General features: G+C 56.9%; 1 protein-coding gene across 7 annotated transcripts in view; it reads left to right on the forward strand.

Annotated features, from left to right (window-relative positions):
* The window catches only part of EPN2 (epsin 2), a 52,611-nt gene that overhangs the window by 13,576 nt on the left and 21,178 nt on the right, over positions 1-17,857 (forward strand). For 4 of the 7 annotated variants that reach the window (XM_055576358.1, XM_055576354.1, XM_055576357.1 and 1 more), the window contains exons 2-3: positions 13,476-14,237; positions 15,842-16,009. In XM_055576358.1, coding sequence (XP_055432333.1) covers positions 13,643-14,237; positions 15,842-16,009 — 763 coding nt within the window. In that variant the 5' untranslated portion in view covers positions 13,476-13,642. Of the gene's footprint in view, positions 1-7,319; positions 7,654-13,475; positions 14,238-15,841; positions 16,010-17,857 lie in introns of those variants that run through there. The other 3 variants (XM_055576360.1, XM_055576359.1, XM_055576355.1) reach the window with 2 other exon arrangements.

Below are 17,857 nucleotides of genomic sequence, written 5' to 3' on the forward strand. Positions count from 1 at the left end.
CATTCACTCGCTATTCGCCGTGTCTCCTGGCTTCCTCTGAGCCAGTGATTCTCAAATGCTGTGCCCCCATCACCTTTGGTTCTAATTTTTCTGGGTGGGGCTTGAGCATAAGTAAGTTCCTGAAGCTTGCCGGAGATCCCAACACAGATCCCCTCACAGGCGGGGGTTGCGAGCCACTGCTCTTGGCCATTTCCCTTCTTTTTAGCAACAAGGTAGGAAACATAGGCCTCCATAGGAAGGATGGAGTTGGGGAGGACAGCCGATGCAAAGGTGGCCTGAGCTCAGAGAAGTAGCAGGTGGATCATGTAGCTCCTGCTGGCCTTCTTGCTGGTGGAACCAGCGGGAGCTCTCCTTGGCCAGCCTGCAGAGGCCTCACCTCCTGGACAGACTGGGGATGAGTGGCTGTAGAGTTTGCTCTGAGGGCTTTGGGCCTGCCTGATGGGAGCGCGGCTGTGTGACAACGTCCCCGGGCCGTCCAGGACCCGAGCCTGTGTGTGGGGCCCAGTCAGGCTGCCATTTGCTATGGAATGCAGTTCTAGAGAAGACCAGTGGATAAGAAGGCATTCATAACCGGGTCTTTGCAACTCATCTGACCCTGCCTGTGTGTTAAAGGAGCACTCTCCCTGCTCTAATTGAGAGAAGGAATAAATTATGACTGAAAATATGTTCCTTCTTGATTTAAAAAAGTATTATTTATTGGCAGGAGAGTAAAGTAAGTAGCGTAAGAAATCATCGTGTAACCTGACTGTAAGGTGTTAGGTAGATATTAATATTTGATGAAAGAGAAACAAATGTTTTCTTTAAACAACAAAACCAAACCCTTTATTATTTCTTCCCTCTCTCTCCCTCTTCCCAGGTTTTTTTCATTAGGTTCTTTTGACTTTGAGCAAGAATCTTGGTAACTTTTTTCCCTCTTCACCATCTGATTATCCATAGTTTTTCCAAAGACTAAAGCCAGCTCTGATAAAACATACACGCTGACCGAGCGTCTTCAGGCTGGTTCTTCTCCGTGCTTCGTCTCTGGGGAATGTTGATGATGCCTGTCTTAATGGTAATGAAAGAAAATGTGGGAAGTTCATGAAAGTAGGAAGGGCCAAGCTGGAACTAGCCTTGTCACTGTCACTGCGGTTAATGTTTTGATGTATTTTCTCTAAGTTGTTTGTTTAGTGCCCAGGGGTCTTTGTGGCCTGTATGGCCGTCACGGGCTGGCAGAGAGCTCTCCCTCGGTGGCTGAGCTGGGAAGAGCTCAGCTGCCTCCTGTGGTTTGTCCCCCGCTTCCTTGCTGTGGGTGTGGGGTCTTGTGGCTGAGAGCACTGCTAGGGGCAAGGCTGCGGAGTGAGGGGCTTATTCAGCAGTTGGATGTGGAGGGGGAGGAGGAGACCCTGACAGGGAGGCTGTAGAGGGTGCTGGGATGGGGCATGTAGGCAGGGTGGCCTGCAGGGAGGCAGACTTTGGGGCTGAACAGTGGAGTGGAAGACTGCTGGCTCTGGAGCCTCAGAGACTGTGGAGCGGGCGGCGCCCCCTGGGCAGAGTCAGCTGTGGCTTTCGGGGCTCAGGTTGCTCTTTACCATGTAGTACAGGGAGTGGCATTCTCCCAGGGCCAGGTGCCTGGGTGCTGGATCTTCGAAACCTTCCCTTCTGGGCTGGAGTGGCGTCCGGCTTGTCATCCTGGGTTTCTGAAGAAACCTCCTCCCTCACTGAGGTCAGGTTGGTTTATGATGAGGTGGTCGTGGGTGGTTTATGCCTCTCCTTTCTGGAGGCTCTAGAAGAGAAAGCAGGCCCGTTCTTCAGGAACATCTTTGCTTGGGGTTAACCAGCTCCCTCTGTTCTAGTCCAGGCTGTGGGTTCACAGGTCACTTTGGGGTGACCCACGACACGTCAGTGCTGAGTGAGTTCCCTCTGGGGCCCTTGGTGTGGATGTGCTTGTGCCTAGCCTGGGCCTCTGTGAGCAGCTGTCATGCTGGGGAGGGGTCCCCACTTCCCTGCCTGCCTGGCTGGTTATAGGCACCTCCGGGAAGGAGGTGCTGGCCTCCCCTGAGACTCCGCGTCCTGTGATGGCGGTGGGCCTGGTGTGTGTGTGGGGGTTCAGGGGTCTGCATCAGTGACTTGTGGCGTTGCTCTGCTAGCCAGTGGATGGTGAAGAAATCCATGTGGTAGACCACTAAAGGCCATTGGGAGGAATGAAAAAGAAATTGGGTTAAAACTAGGAGGAGGGGAACAAATATTGTCTTCTTTAAAAGGAAGAAGCTTCATTGGCACACTGCTTCTGAATCAAGCTCTCAGAAATAAAAGATGTTTAAAAACCTGTGCCATGAGGCTCACAGAATGTAACCTGGAATCCATCCCCCAAGGCCTCCCACCTCGCAGGTGGTGATGTGGAAGGGGCCAAGCACAGTGCCCAATGAACTGGCGACTTCTGAGTATCCAGTCACTTGAGAGAGAAAGTCCCAGGCCAGTGGAGCTGGCCTCTGAGGGCCTGTCCGTCTCCCCGCAGCTCCACGTCTCTCTGTGTCTCACTGAGGCCAGGGGAGGGCCCGGCAGGAGGGTCCAGTTTTGTTGCTGGCCTGCAGGGCCGGCCCCAAGTGGCCCTCTCTGTGCCTGCAGTTCCTTCTTGTTAAGGCTGTATGGGTATACCGCATTTTGTTAATCTGTGAAGGGAAGCTCTTCTCACTGGCTGGCTTTTAGGAGCGATGTTGCTGTGAACTCCAGGGCCACGTGCGTGCTTGGGCACCTCATCCTTTCTCTTTGGCGGAGACACAGGCCTCCACCCCCCCCCCCACACACACACACACATGCTGCGGGGAACGGGCCTCTGAGGTGCTGGACGCAGAACGTCACACCTCCCTTCTGCCAGTTTTACCGGCTAGGGCCATGGCTGATCCCTGAGGAGCGGGGAACACAGTTCTGTTACAGGCCCAGGAGGCAGTGGACTGGAAGTCCTTGGTGCATAGAAATGATGACCACAGAGGGGGAGTGGGCATCCTGGGCCCAGGGGAGGGGTCACTGCAAGGTGGGGCTCCCAGGTGCAAATTACCTGCCACTGGTAGGCCCGCCTTGGAAGCTGGTTGGTGGAGAGACTATGAGTCCTCCAGGGAGCAGCTTAGAACATGTGGTGGTCTTCAAGGAAGGACCTGGGAGCCTCGCGTAAGTTATGTTCGGGTCCTGAGGCTGAGGAGCTGGCACTGCACCTCCTCGGCGGGCACTGCCTCACTCACCCTCTCTCCTCTCCTGTGAAGTGCTTCCCTTGCAGGCTGGGGCACACAGTAAGCCATCAGTAAATTCAGCGGCCACCTCGGTGAGTTTGGCCAGCAGCAGCCGAGCCTGCGGCCAGTGAGTGAGCGGGCCGGCCTCTCCAGGTTTGGCTGTCTTCCTGTGAAGCACAGGTGTGCCGAAGGATCCGGTCCTCCCCCTGGTCATCCCTGGGCTGACCGAGGGAGCAGGAGGCTGGTGGCCAGTGAGGCAAGGAAACACTTCTTTCTCTAAAGTGGAGTGTTTACTGGGCAGATCTGCGCGTGCACTGTCATCCGCGCTGGAAACTCACTCCTATATTATTATTTTCCTCAGCAAAGTAGGACAAAGGCAATGTAAACGTTGTTTGAAGAGAAGTATTTGGCTAATGGAGATAAAGCTAAAAGGAAAATAACAACTTTAACTTCTTTTTGGTTTTTGTGTTTTGACATTCAGCAGCATACTTCTAATCTTTTAAGAATTAAAAAAATTACATGGTATGCCAGCCGCGGTTTGTTTCTGCTTGTTAACTTTAGTGTGAAATTGACTCAGTGCCACCTTGCCAGACGAGGGCCTCTCCAGTCCTGCTTTTCTCCTGGGTGGGGGAGGTGCTCAGCGGGACTGAAGAGGGTGTGGCAGAGGCCTGCGAGCAGCCGTGGGCCCCGCAGGAGTGAAGGGTCTCCCCTCCATCCACTCAGATCCTTCATGGGGTCATCTGTAGGCTTCCAAGGCTGTTGCTGCCATTTTCCTGAGGAGGAAACAGATTAGTGAGCTGACGAAAACGTGGTGTGGGGGCAGCTCTCTCTCCACTCCAACTCATGGTAATTTTTACCCCCAGCAGCATCACAGCCCATGTTTCCACACCCCGTGAGACGTTGGGGGCCCTGGACTCGGGCATCGGGTGAGGGTGTGGGGAGCAGCCGAGGCTGGGGCAGTGTGGGAGCAGGTGGGGTTGAGTCACTCCTTCCTGCGGCAGCTGTGTGCCCGGCTCAGCGCCAGGCCCTGTGAGGCAGCCCCAGTGTGCAGACAGTCGGGGCCTCTGTCCAGAGGCCGTGGGAGGAAGCGGGGAGAGAAGGGGGAGGCCGGAAGCGCAGGTGGCCTGCAGGGCAGCCGCAGCAGGTGGGGGGTGCTCTGCAAGACTGGCTGGAGGTGGGGGGGCAGCGATGGGCTTGGTGCTGTGCCACAGAGGCCGGCCCCGTGCAGCAGGTCTGGAGGGCCGAGGGCCCCACACTGGGTGTTGGAGCTGTTTGTTGGCATAACCAGGCAGAGAAGTCACAGCCCTCCCAGCCTGAGGCTTGGCTCCTGCTGCCTCCTCTGGACTCTGCATCCCTGTTGGTTGGCATCATGCCCTGACTCCCCTCAGCTCCTCTCTCCTGCACCACAGGACGGTTCTCCTGTGTCTCCACCCCTCTCCTGGCCCTTCTTGGACGTCACTGATGGCCACTCACCCCCTCCTGACTTGCGCTCCATGCCCACTCTCCTGGGCTCCCCCAACGCCCACCCCGGCCCTTGGCACAGCTGCCTCGGCTGTCTCTGCTCTCTGTGCTGGTCCTGCCAGCACCTCCAGCTTTATTGTCTTCATAGTTGTACGGCCTCCTTCCTTCTCCTGAAGCAGGCACACTCTCCCCACCTTGACATCCTGTGTCCCTGCCATTCCGCCGGCAGCTAGGCGCTGTGGTATGGGCGTCTGCCTGCTTCCTGCCCTCCCCCCTGCCCCCCCCCCCCAAGTCCGCCTGCTGTGACTCCATCAGGACTGCAGAAGCCCCGCCTCCACTGCGCTGCTTCTCTGTCCCCAGACTTGCAAACCCACTCCAGTAGCTTCGGCTGCGGCAGTGTTTCTTAAAATAATGTTAAGTGGAAGCCGTTGAATGTTACTCATCTTAGAGAGTTTTTTTATCGTCAGAATGCCATGGTACCTTTGGTGGTTCCTTTGAAAGTGAAGCTGAGAGCTGCCAGGTGACCCAGCAGCCCTCTTCCTCGGTACCTGCCCAGGCGAGCTGAGCACACACATCCACATAAAAACTCATACGCAGAGTTCACAGCAGCATTGTGCATAAAGGCCAATACATGGAAACAATCCAGGTGTCTGGTTGATCAATGGGTACATAAATGTGGCCTGTCCATACGAGAGAAAATTACCACAAAAAGGAGTGAAGTACTGATAAACGCAGTATAAGCGAACCTTTAGAATACTCTGAGTGAAAGGAGCTGGACATAAAAGGCACATACTGCGTGGTTTTGCGTGAAGTGTCCAGAGTAGGTGAGTTCACAGAGACAGAAGGCAGCGTGCTAGGGGCTGGTGAGCGGAGGAGTGGGTAGTGATGGCCGATGAACAGGGTCTCCCGGGGATGCAAACGTCCACTGCAGTGACTGTCACCCAACACTGTGCCTGTATGCTAAGTCACTCAGTTGTGTCTGACTCGCTTGCAACCCCAAGGACTGTAGCCCGCCAGGCTCCTCTGTCCACGGGATTCTCCAGGCAGGAATACTGGAGGGGGTTGCCATGCCCTCCTCCAGGGGGTCTTCCCAACTCAGGGATCGAGCCCATGTCTCTTACGTGTCCTGCATTGGCAGGCAGGTTCTTTACCACTAGTGCACCTGGGAAGCCCATCCAACACTGTGAGGATCCTAAGCTGTGAGTGTGAATTGCCTACTTTAAAATGGTGAATTTCGTCTTAATAAAAACAAATAGAAAGACCTCCTCTGCCCAAATGCCATAGCATGATACCTGATTTCATGTATGTGATTACTTAATGCAGGTATTTGAATTTAGAAGTAAATTGATTTAGGGACTTCCCTGGTGGTCTAGCGGAGAAGGCGATGGCACCCCACTCCAGTACTCTTGCCTGGAAAATCTCATGGATGGAGGAGCCTGGTGGGCTGCAGTCCATGGGGTCGCGAAGAGTCGGACATGACTGAGCGACTTCACTTTCACTTTTCACTTTCACACATTGGAGAAGGAAATGGCAACTCACTCCAGTCTTCTTGCCTGGAGAATCCCAGGGACGGGGGAGCCTGGTGGGCTGCCGTCTATGGGGTTGCATAGAGTCGGTCACGACTGAAGCGACTTAGCAGCAGCAGCAGCAGCAGCTGGTGGTCTAGTGGTTAGGACTCTGTGCTTCCACTGCCATGGCCCTGGCTCAGTCCCTGGTTAGGAATGAAGATCCCACAAGCTGAGTGTGGCCAAAAACAAAGTAGATCGATTTGAAGAAAAATATTAAGCATACAATAACGCAGCTTATATTAAGAATTAAAGAGGAGGATTCCTAACACAGCGCTTGGCACGTCAGAAGTGCCCTGTGAGTGTTAACCATATGACTCTTACTTGGAGGGTTTGACAGAGATCTGGAAGGGGAGTAACGAATCGGCAGATCCAGATTCCTCAGTGCATAAGGCCCCCAAACCCGCCCCCCACCTCACCACCTCTTCCCCTCATGCCCATGGCTCCCTTGTGCCCCCATCCTCCTGCAGCCCTGCCCCAGGGGCACAGGTTTCCCACCAGCTGTCCCGACCTAGGTAGGGGCGGGGGCTGCGTCCTGGGCTTCCCCATGGGCATCATTCCTTGTATGTCCAACGTGTGAAAAGTATTGGCTAAACCCTCTGTCTGTCTGCGCTGTGACAAGGAAATGATGTTACAAGAGAGAACAGCAAGAACATTTGTAAAATGCCATGCAGACGTCGCTGTGTGCCTTGCAGAGCAGCAGCTCTGCTCCCGGAACAGGGTCTAGAAGCCTCAGTGCACGAGTCTCGGGGGCTCATGCACACACCAGCACTGTTCACGATGGCAAGAAGGTGAAGTGGGCTCAGGTGTCCCCGGACAGACGAGGGGGTGGGTGTCGGTCAGCACAGGCGCTGTCACATGGCAGGGACACGCAGCAGCGCGGACGGGTCTCAGAGCCTCAGTATCGACGCCAGCAGATTGTGGTGGTTGGATGATGTCAATGGTAAGACCTTCTTCTTTCTTAAAAACCGGGGGATCATGGAGCTCAGAACCCAAGCTGTTTGCGGGGTGGGGTGGGGCAGGGGTCTGGGTGACAGGGGCGCGTCATCTGTGCCCACATGGGGCTGGTGTGTACTCTTGTGTGTGCCCAGCAGCACATACATCATAAAAATGTAAGAGGACAGAGTGGTGGCTGGAAGACCTTCTCTGGGCTGACGCTGACATTTGAGAGTCCAGTCAGCGGTGCAGAGTAAATAAAATCCTGGGAACATATCCAGCAGAGGAGGAAGGAGGGAAGTCGTATTTTTATTCTGAACCAAAAGAGGAAGTTTACCTTTCGGCTCTGAGACTGGTTTTTTTCCTGGTGGTACTTCAGACGACGGCTGTTCTTAAAGGAGTAATCAGAGCTCTCGGGTTGTTCTAGCCCGTGTGGCTGCTTCAGCAGAAGACGCAGCAGTCACCGAAGAGGTCCGGTCTCTTAAGGTGTGAGTTCTGATGGGCTGATGTTTACGCGTCTTGGAGTCTCTGATGTGCAGGCTTCCACCTGCCAGCTTTCCTCCTGTTGCCGTCTGTGGGGCCTGAGGCTTTCCAGGGCAACGCTTTCTGGGAAGAACCTTAAAGGCCCCTCCTTGGTGGGCCACGTTGGAAGGCGCTGGGAATGCCAGGGGCCTATCCCAGGACAGCACCACAGCGCCTGGGCCTCACGTCCGCACGTGGGCAGGGGCTGGCCCTTTAGCTCCAGCGTCTGGGCTCCTGCCTGCTTGGCTTGCAGAGCTGGAGATGGGCTGAGCAGGGGCAGGAGGGTGGTTATTTCTGTCCCGTCTCACTGCCTGTTTAGCACCTGACAGGAGGGCCCTTCAAAGCCTCTGGATTCAGGGAGGAAGGATTCACTATTCTGATGGTGGGGTTTGTCTGAAGCCAAACAGACGAGATGAAGAGGATAGGACCAGAAGCCAGAGGTCTGGGAGCAAGTCCTGGTCCTACCACGTGCTGGCATGTGGCTCAGGCCAGTTTTCTTACCCTCTCTGTGCCCAACTTCCTCACCTGCGAATTCTTACTGAGGTTCAGTGAGCAGACGCTCTGGCGTGCAGTCAGGGCTGTTAGGATTCTCCAGCGTCTGTTGAGAGAGCCTGTGCTATTTTCAGTTTCTATTCTGAGCCTGTTCTTTCGGGTGACTGCTGGCATCAGAGAGTTAGCACATTTGAGGCCTTGTTGGAAATGCCAGCCACACAGGAGAGGACTGGGCCCAGGTGTGACGGTCAGGAAGGGGCTTGGGGACAATGCCACCTGCCTGACCAGGAGGGGCCTTCTGCCCAGCGTGTTCTGCCTGGGCCCTGCTGCTTCTGTAGGCGTGTCCCCTGCCCTGGACTGTGTCCCCAGGCTGCCGTCGGGGTGCTCCTGAGAAACATCCTCAGAGACACACTCTGGGAGGACGCAGGTGTCTGAACCTGTGTTACTCAGTGCTGAGCAGCGGCTGTCCCCACCTCATCACCTGGTCTGCTCCTGAGCCCAGGCTGGTGGGGTGGCAGGGCTCCGCTGCCCGTGGGACTGCCTGGGTACTGTTGGCTGACATGGCTCATCCACCCCTGCCCAGGTTCTTTGTTGTGAACTCTTACGTGGAGTGGTTTTATATGTTCACTGAGCAGGGTGGCTGCTCTGACTCCAGCGACAGCCCTGAGGGAGACTGCTGGGGGGCTGGCCCGGTGAGCCTCGTGTCTGAGGGGGAGGGGCTGGGGTGCTGTCTGCCTTGTTCAGTTTCCCTCTGTTCCCGCTCGCTCAGCCCGTGTCAGAGGAGCCTGTGCTGAGGACACGTGGTGGAGATGGGCAAGCAGCAACTGGGATGAGCAGGAAGGTGTCCCACATGGAGAGGTTCTGCCCACAGTGGGAGTTGGTGACTTGAGAGAGTGATCGTGGTCCCCAGATCTCAACTCACAGGAAAGAGCCAGTGGGGCAGTGCCGGGGGAGGCCGCGGGCAGGGGAGCAGGCCGTGCCTGGGACCGGGAGGGTGCCAGGGGGCGAGGGTGCACCCGTGCTGGCCCCCGGAGGAGCTCACCTTCCGGGTGTGCCGTCTTCTGGGCTCTGGTGCCCCCCGCACCGCCTGGGGTGGGCTGCAAGGACCTCAGCCACACTCCCCAAAGTCCATGGGAGACCTTTGTGCCAGGCTGGTCTGCATTTACACTGCCCGGAGGTGCCTGTCCTCACCTGCGGGCTTCCTCTGGGCAGCATCTTGAGCTCCTGAGAGAGCAGCTACGGATGGCTGCTGTGCCTGAACCCAGGCCTGTGTGGTCCACAGCTCCCCCTCCCCCGGCTTCCCCTCTCCTGCTGGCTCCTCAGGACGTGGCCACAGCCCAGCACTCAGCGCCACCACAGTGACCAGCCAGGTCTAAATTAAGCATGAATCCCTGGGAATTCTGCCTTTTCCCATGTAGCTCTGTTCTTTTCCCAAAATGCCTCAAGCTGGAAACTTCTGCTGATCAAACCCATTGCGGGCCTGCCCTGTGTGCAGGTGGGTGGGTGTGAAGCCATCGAATGTCCCCTACTGTGTCCCAGTCTCTGGGTGGCGTGGCCACTGGCCATCGGGGGTCTCTCTCTGGTGGTAGAGTCACTCAGCGTGTTGGAATGGAGACTCTGGCCCAGGGGTCACAAGCTCCTTTCTTGGAGGGGGGCTGAGTTCCAGGGGCTCACTCCACAGACCCGGGAAGCCCCACAGGCCAAGAGAAACATCCACCACTAGGCTTGTCGCCAGAACTCTAGCCTCATGGTGACTGACCTGGAGCTGGTCTGAGGTGGGGGCTCCTGTGACACCCTGGGGCTGGCAGGAGTTGAGCCCTTGTCAGAAAGGGGCCTTGGGACAGGAGGCTGGGTGTCCGGTCTGCCCTGCCATCCAGGAGCAGGAGGCTGGGCCTGGCCCAGCCCGAGCCCTGCTTTCCAGGCCCCTGGTTCTGTGTGCTGTCTGGTTTCTGGCAGGGTTGTTTAAGAATGTTGTCCCTGGTTGGCCATTAGCAAAACTACGTGGAGGAGTGGTGGAGGGGAGCAGTGAGGAATTCTCTGTCCTCTGCTCACGCATCCACTGGCCCAGGCGCCAGCGTTCGGTGCTCGCGCCTCTCCAGGAGGTGCTGCTCGTCACGCCACCGTTTCTAAGCGCCTGTGTTGTCGGGTGGCCAGACCACGTCTCCTGAGCCTGGTCCTTGTTTCACACCACCTTTCAGAGTGACTGCATTTCAACACCCGTGTAACCTGCAGCCCGGCTGCTCTTCCTAGAGACCGAACGATCCGCCGCACTGCTAAAGAAAAGAGGAAGTCCTCACGTGTGTTTTCAGTGCTTGATTTCTGCTTTTAGAAAAATCACTAACATGGTCATTGGAGGCTATCTGACATCGAATTTGAATTTTCCTGTGCTTGTTCCAAGACTGTCATGTCTTGGGAGAAGCCCCCAGGTGGCTCTTTCTTTTTAAGGGGACAGGGGTCATCCAGCGTTGGGGGGACGGTCAGTCCCCTTGCAGCCAGTTAACTGGCACTTGGGGCTCTCCCTATACTGTGGGTGCTGCCACTGTATCTGCTTTATCATTCTTGGAGTTAAGAGGCTCAGATGTTTGTTTTTGAAATTCTTCATATATATGAATGCAGGGTTTTCTTGAAGCCCGCTTTTGGGATAGAGATATAAGATTTGATTTCTCTGCCCACTGAGGAGTCCTGGGACACGGATGCTGCATTCGGTGAGTGAGGCGGACGGCCCTCAGCTTCCCTGTGGGTGTTGCCTGCCTGGAGAAAGTCACAGGAGGCTACCAGACGCAGATCAGGAGCTGCCATCTGCGGATCCTGTTAGGTTTGGGGAGGGGAGAGATGTTTGCTGCCGTTCCCTCATAGCTGGTCTGGGTCCCTGATAATGATCCCCGATCCCTGAAAAGCCCCCCAGATGGGGGTTTGGTGGAGACCCCAACCATCATCATCTTCTTGACACCTGGCCAGTTATGTCCCTGTCACAGAAGGGATGGCCAGGACTCACGTGGGCTTTGACCAGGGCCCACCTGGGGTCTGGAGCCATGAGGGCTGCTTCCTCCCGCGTCTGGGACTCTGGATTGGGAAGGAATTTCCCCACCCAACTCTGCAGGCTCTTGAACACATTTTTATGGAATTCTTCTTGCCTCCAGGGGCATCACTCTAGCCTTGGAATTTTTTGTTTGTTTTTTTAGTGTTGCTCTATTTGCTGTTTTATTCAGTCTACTTGTAGTCTCCACTGTCAGGCGAATTCTGGTTGTATTTTCAAATATGCCAGAATTTGTCTGCCCCAGCTTGTCTTTGGCAAATGTGGACCAGCTGTTACTTTATGGTCACCATTATAGGCTGCTCTTGAGATCAAGAGTCCTGATCCCAGACTCTGGCTGGGTTGCCTGCATGTTGAGGGCCAAGGGACGCAGCTCCTCGGTGGTACTGGGCCATGGCTCATCTGTGGCTAGGGGCCCGTCCTTCAGGCTTTGTGTGTGTAGGTGGGCTGTCGCCTGGGACAGGACATGCGAGCTGCAGGTTACATGTGGCCGCGATGGCTCCTGCAACTGCGAAGTGCAGGGTGGGGGAGCCTGCCGAGCCCCAGGTGGGTGACAGACAAAGTGCTGGGCGGCCCTGGGGCTTCGGGACCTCGAGTGTGACCAGTGATGCTGGAGCATTTGCTCTGGGAGCCGGAGCTGCTCGGGAGGCCCCCTCTGCGGCCCATCCTGTCTGGTGGCCATGGATGACCAGCCTTGTCACGTCACACGTGCAGGTCCCCACAGAGCACCTGGCCCTGCTCCTCAGACACACTGTGGAAGGTTTTTAAGAGCCGACCGTGCAGTGGAATTCACTCTGCCCACCTTCAGCTGAAGTCCCATTCTGCTGAAGCCCTGCATCTGCAGATGAAGACAGAATTCTTGGCCTGTCTGAGGGTGGAGAGGCCTTGCTCACCAAGCCGATGACTAATGCCACCAGGATGACGGTTATGAGCTTCTCCTATTTGGCTGAATGTGAGGAGTGGGCATTTCCTTTGGCTTCCCCACTCCTGACACTTGCTGGTTACTTATTTCTGAGGCTGGGATGAAGCTGGTAGAGGCCGCCCACCTATTGTTCCTGTGGCAGAAGCAGCAGAGTGAGAGCCCCTGTGGGAGGAGGGAGAGAGTCCTCACCAGGGGGCCTTGGTCAGCTGACTTCATGACCCAGAAGGAAGGCTCTCCATCTGCACCAGGGGAGGGGTGATCCTTACCCGGAAGGAAGGCTTTTTGTGAGCATATAGTGAGACAGCCTGGCCCAAGGCCACCCAGCTCTTTCCCAGGCCAGAAGCCCAGTGGCAGCTGGGGGTGGGGTGGGGGTGGGGAGCTGCAGGTCCTGGGCCCCCTCCTCATTCTGTAGGAGAGGAGTCACCTGGCACCGCTTCCCTTCCAGTCCCCGCCTGCCCTGTCTCCTCCTCTGAAGAACCCCCCTGAGGGCTAGCTCTGAAGGGAGTGCTTTCCTCGCCTCTGTCGGTGGCCCACCGCCACAGTCGAGTTGCCCTCCACTTGTATCCTCAGGTCCCCGCGCTCACCTCTGTCCCTTGTCAGATGCCTTCCTGGGGGAAGGGGCGCTGCTTTTAACTTGTGGCAGCAGCATTTATGTCGCAGTGCTGGGTGCCCACTGGCAACCAAACCAGGTGGTGTCCCCCACACTCTGGACCAGGCCTGTGGCCAGAGGCATAGCCTTCACTCCAGCTCCGCAGGTGTTCCTTCCCTGGAGAGATGTGTTTGTGGCAAAGGACTGGGTGGACCTGTTAATGTGGAGTCCTCAGTTCTCTTTTCTCTGAGATGAGGAAACTGGGCCAGAAGCAGTTTATTTGTAAGGTTGTATCAGTGCTACGTAGCTTGTGCCAGATGCTGGAGGCTCTGAAAGCCCAGTGGGGCCTCAGCCCTGGTCTCGAAGGGGTTGGGAGTCTCTGTAAGAAGTCAGGAGAAGAGGGTCAGAGAGAGTCTCTGGAGCCAGTGTAGATGGCGTGAGATTCTTCTAGCGGGCGTCTGCCAGGTGTGGCAGAGCAGATCCAGCAGAAGTGGTTTGAAAATAGACCAGGAGTTACAGTGTTACTGCTTTCCTTCCAGAGGCTTAAACTTGAGTTTAAATTGTATTGGTTATTAATGTGTAGTATTGTTCTTAACTTAGTTTTGAAGGGAAGGTGGCATCCTTTTTGTCCTCGGGGGCTGGAGGACGTCCTCTCACCACCCCGGCTGGCCGACCCCTGCCTGCCATTTGCAGAGAGCCTGCTGTCTCAGGGGAACTCACACACAGTAACGTTTGTTACTTCTTTCTCTAGGTCATGGCTTCCGGCTTCTCAGACCTGAGGCTCCAATAGAGGAAATGACCGTCAGGGACCCTGCTCCAGACCTGTTACGGAGACTGAACCTCTGTGGAGCACGAACCTGCCGGAGACGGGGAAGCTTCTCTCCCTGAAAGGATCTGCACTTGTCACAGAACGTAAAGATGACGACCTCGTCCATCAGACGGCAGATGAAAAACATTGTCAACAACTACTCGGAAGCTGAGATAAAAGTGCGGGAAGCCACCTCCAATGACCCATGGGGCCCGTCCAGCTCCCTGATGACAGAGATTGCAGACCTGACCTACAACGTGGTGGCCTTCTCGGAGATCATGAGCATGGTGTGGAAGCGGCTCAACGACCACGGCAAGAACTGGCGGCACGTGTACAAGGCGCTGACGCTGCTTGACTACCTCATCAAGACGGGCTCCGAGCGCGTGGCCCAGCAGTGCCGCGAGAACATCTTTGCCATCCAGACCCTGAAGGACTTCCAGTACGTTGACCGTGACGGCAAGGACCAGGGGGTCAACGTGCGTGAGAAGGCCAAGCAGCTGGTGGCCCTGCTGAAGGACGAGGAGCGGCTTAAGGCCGAGCGGGCCCAGGCTCTCAAGACCAAGGAGCGCATGGCCCAGGTGGCCACTGGCATGGGCAGCAACCAGATCACCTTTGGCCGGGGCTCCAGCCAGCCCAACCTGTCCACCAGCTACTCGGAGCAGGAGTACGGCAAGGCTGGGGGGTCGCCGGCTTCCTACCATGGCTGTGAGTAGTAACCCCCGTGCTGGGCACCGGGCTCAGCCAGAGCTCATGGCCCCTACCTTTCTGCTGCTGGCACCTGGCAGCAGCCCCTCAGTCCGCCTGGAGTTACTGTTACAGAGGGGCTTCCGGCCTGGGGTCCCAAGACCCTCTGCTGCTCTGGGGTTTGACTCTGTGCATGTGGGCAGGGCTGGCCCTGGGGGCAAGGCAGGCGCAGAGGTTGGATTACCTGCTTCCTCCTCAGGGCAGGGCTGAAGCGAAGGGCCTGGCTGCCCACAGCAGCAGGGGATTGGCTGTCCTGGAGAATCTACTCTCTTTTATCTCATATTCAGTCTCTTTCTGAAACTGGGCTTCGGGTCTCCTGACTAGCTCAGCGTCTGTTCTGCTTGAGCGTCACTGGGTGAGGCAGTGCATGTTCGCCTCTCTTGCAGAGGGAGAGACCAGGCTTCCTTCCCGCTTCTGGGTGGGAGTCCTTGGTGATTCGGTCACACGGCTGGGTCCGTGCTTTCTGGGCTGCTCTGTTTTCTCGCTTTGCATGTTGAAGATGTTAGGTCTTTGCCTAGCGTTCAGGAGAGATGTCAGAGAGCAGAAGTGGCATTCAGGGCCTGACGGAGGCTGGCCAGGGAGCCATGTTGGCATCCTAGCTGTTCATGGACGTGGGCCCTGAAATGGTGCCCCTCTGCCTTCTCAGTGAGGTGGCAAGCAGGCAGCCCTGGTAGCCTGCAGGGTGAGGGACACAGAAATTGTGCCTCTGGCTGTGAAAACAGAAATCCAGGTACCCCTACCCTTTGCTTTTGGAATAAGTAACACTGTTAGCATAAAAAAAATTTTAAGGCAGTTGTTTGCAGTTTGACCCCCTGTTGACCTTGCTTATTGGCAGGTTTCGGTTTGTCGTCGCCCTGCCACTTGGAGCATCTGTGTTGAGCAGGTGTGCACAGTGGGGTTGGACTCCCACCTCTGGGATTCTCAGCGATTGTCAAGCTCAGAGGCCAGCATTCCTTGTCCCACTTGTAGTTCCTGTCGTTTCCCCACCTAGTTTGGATGACTCTGCTCAGGCAAATGCTGGGACCTTGGTGAAGCTGCTTAAAAGAATTGGAGCATGCAATCTGGGGCTCCAGGGGCTCCCCTACGCTAGGTTGATAGAAAAGGAAGGTTGACCTTAAGAAGTGAAGTCGTATGTGTCCCTCAGGGAGCCCCTCTCCGCCAAGAAAGGCCGCTGCAGGTAGGCTGGGCTCCGGGCTGGCCTCTTCTTTGGAAGTGGTCACGTAAGGGCCCTGGGGGCTGCTTTTCTCCTGCCTGCCTTTTGAGGTCATTGCCCCTGAGTCCCGAGGACTGAGTGTAGGAGCTGAAGCTACGTCCCATACATCGAATGAAGACTGTTCCGGGGCTGGGAGGAGGTGGTGGGGCCTCGTGTCTGGTCCCGTGGCCTCAGCCTTCGCCTCCCTGCCCAGCGGCCCTGAGTTGGCCCACCTCTGAGAGCCCGAGCTTGAGCTGCATGTTCAGAGTCTGTTTGCGGGGTCCGGCCTTGCCTGTCCCTCTAACGGCCTGTCTCTGTATGTGTGTGTGTGTGTGTGTGTGTGTGTGTGTGTGTGTGTGTCCCTGCCCCACAGCACCCGAGGCCTCGCTGTGTCCCCAGCACCGCACTGGGCCCCTGCGGGGTCAGAGCGAGGAGCCACCGCCGAGCCAGCGCCCGCCCTTCCTGCTGCGCCCGGGGCCACCCTCCTGCCCAGCCAGTGACCCGGCCCAGCCCTGCCTCTCTTGGGACCGTGCAGCCCAAGGTGGGAAACGCGGGCAGCCTGCTGGATGTGCTTCTGGTCGCCCAGTAGAGCCAGCTTTCTCCCTGCCTCCCGGGCCTCAGGGCGGCTCCCTCTGCAGCCCAGCGCTGGTCCTCCCCTCTCCCGGGAGCCCTGGCTACCCTGTGCCCCTCTTCATACCCCTCACCCAGAGGCCTCAGGGGAGCCGCTGTTTGCTTTGCATGAGGCCTGGGTAGCTATCAGGCTCTCCCAGTCCCGCACCCTGTGGGATTGGAGGTGTGCTGGCGGCAGCCCCGAACGCGGGGAGGACCAGGCCCCTGGGCTGGGCCTGTGGTTTGGTCCTTGTCCCACCAGCACACCCAGCCGGGAGCCATCCTCCATGTTGCAGTGATGTGGGCGGGTGAGCAGAGGACCAAATGGGGTGGATCTTGCTTCTCAGTTCCCCGCCATCCTTCCTGAAATCCACGGGACCCGGGACCTTGGCAAGCAGAGAGTTGGCTGCCCAGTCAGTTGTAGGTTGCAGTGTTTGGAGGTCTCTGACTCAATGGGGATGGAAGTGAGGCTTGCTTTGGTGGTGATTGCTAGCTCTCCTGTACAATCTTCAGCTGGTGCGGGCTACGCTGAAAACAGATTTCGCCGCAGCCTACGAAGAAGTGCACTCAGTCCACTGCCTTGGCACCTGGGCCCACCACAGAGAACGCCTCTCCTCTCTGCCTGGGTGGCTCTGACCGGGGTGGCTGGCGGCCGCCGTCCCCCTCACCTGGGCTTTGTGCACCTTGTGGCCACCCTGCCAGTGCTCGTGGGATCACTGTTGAGCTCCGGGCCCATTTTCCCCTCACCCTCTGTCCTGAGGGAGTACTGGCTTTGGTGCAGGGAGGCAGTCATAGTGTTTCAGAGCGACACTCCCGCTGGTCCCCAGGGCCCCTGAGCCTGCCTGTCGAGTACCCGGGGCCCCCAGCTCTCCTGGGACGCTTGCATTCAAAGCCCCCGAGCCAAGGCCCACAGGTCCCCCCTCAACTCGGTGCCTCCACACACCGCCAACAAGTTGGTCGACCCACAGCCCACACTGCCTCAGATCTGGGGTTAGAGGTAGAAATTAAGGGTAAAATGAGTGAGTGAGTTTGTTTTCCCAGAGTTTCTCAAATGCTGGATGAGGTTTGGGCAAACCAGTGATACGTGGTGTCACCGTTCTGGGTGCCTTCCTCTCTGTGTCTCAACCCTCACCGTCACAGGTGATCCTTTCTGAGCGCCCGCCTGATGCCCAGTGTGAGGTGAGGGCTTCCCCTGGGCCCTGGGGATCTGCCTTGAACACGCTGGCTTGGAATGCAGCACGGAGGGATCATCCTGACCGGCCTTGTGAGACACAGCGGAGATCTAGACTGGGCCGTCAGCTTGGCTCGTGTGGTGTGCTGTCTCCATCGGTGGTTGTATCAGGCTGGGGAACTAGCCCTCTTTTCCTTTTCTTGACACTTAGCCTTTGGAACTACATTTTGTGGGCTTTTCCAGAAATGTGGAAATGTGCCATATCTTGAGGCTTTGAGTCTAGAACATCTGATTCTTAGAGGTTAGATTTTGTTGGTAGTGAAGGCTGTTTCCAACTTTGTAGCTGCCCTTTCTCTGCTCCCTGAGCCGCTGGCTGCCCAGAGCCCAGGCACATGTCTGACAGGCTGGAGTCTCGGGGTGGGCGCGGGCATCGTGGTCTTGGTGCTGAATTTTCTCGGAGGCTGTGGCCTGTCCAGTTCAGGTTCTTCCTCCCGTCCCTCTGGCTGATGACCGGCAGCCGTGCCCTTTCAGAAAGTCAGAGTCAGCAGGCGGTGCGCCCATGGGCCTCCTCCTGCAGCCTGCTGGCAACTCAGTGACCAGCCCGTCAGG

Source organism: Bubalus kerabau, chromosome 4 (genome assembly GCF_029407905.1).
Source record: "Bubalus kerabau isolate K-KA32 ecotype Philippines breed swamp buffalo chromosome 4, PCC_UOA_SB_1v2, whole genome shotgun sequence".
In the NCBI taxonomy this organism is placed as follows: Eukaryota; Metazoa; Chordata; class Mammalia; order Artiodactyla; family Bovidae; genus Bubalus; species Bubalus kerabau.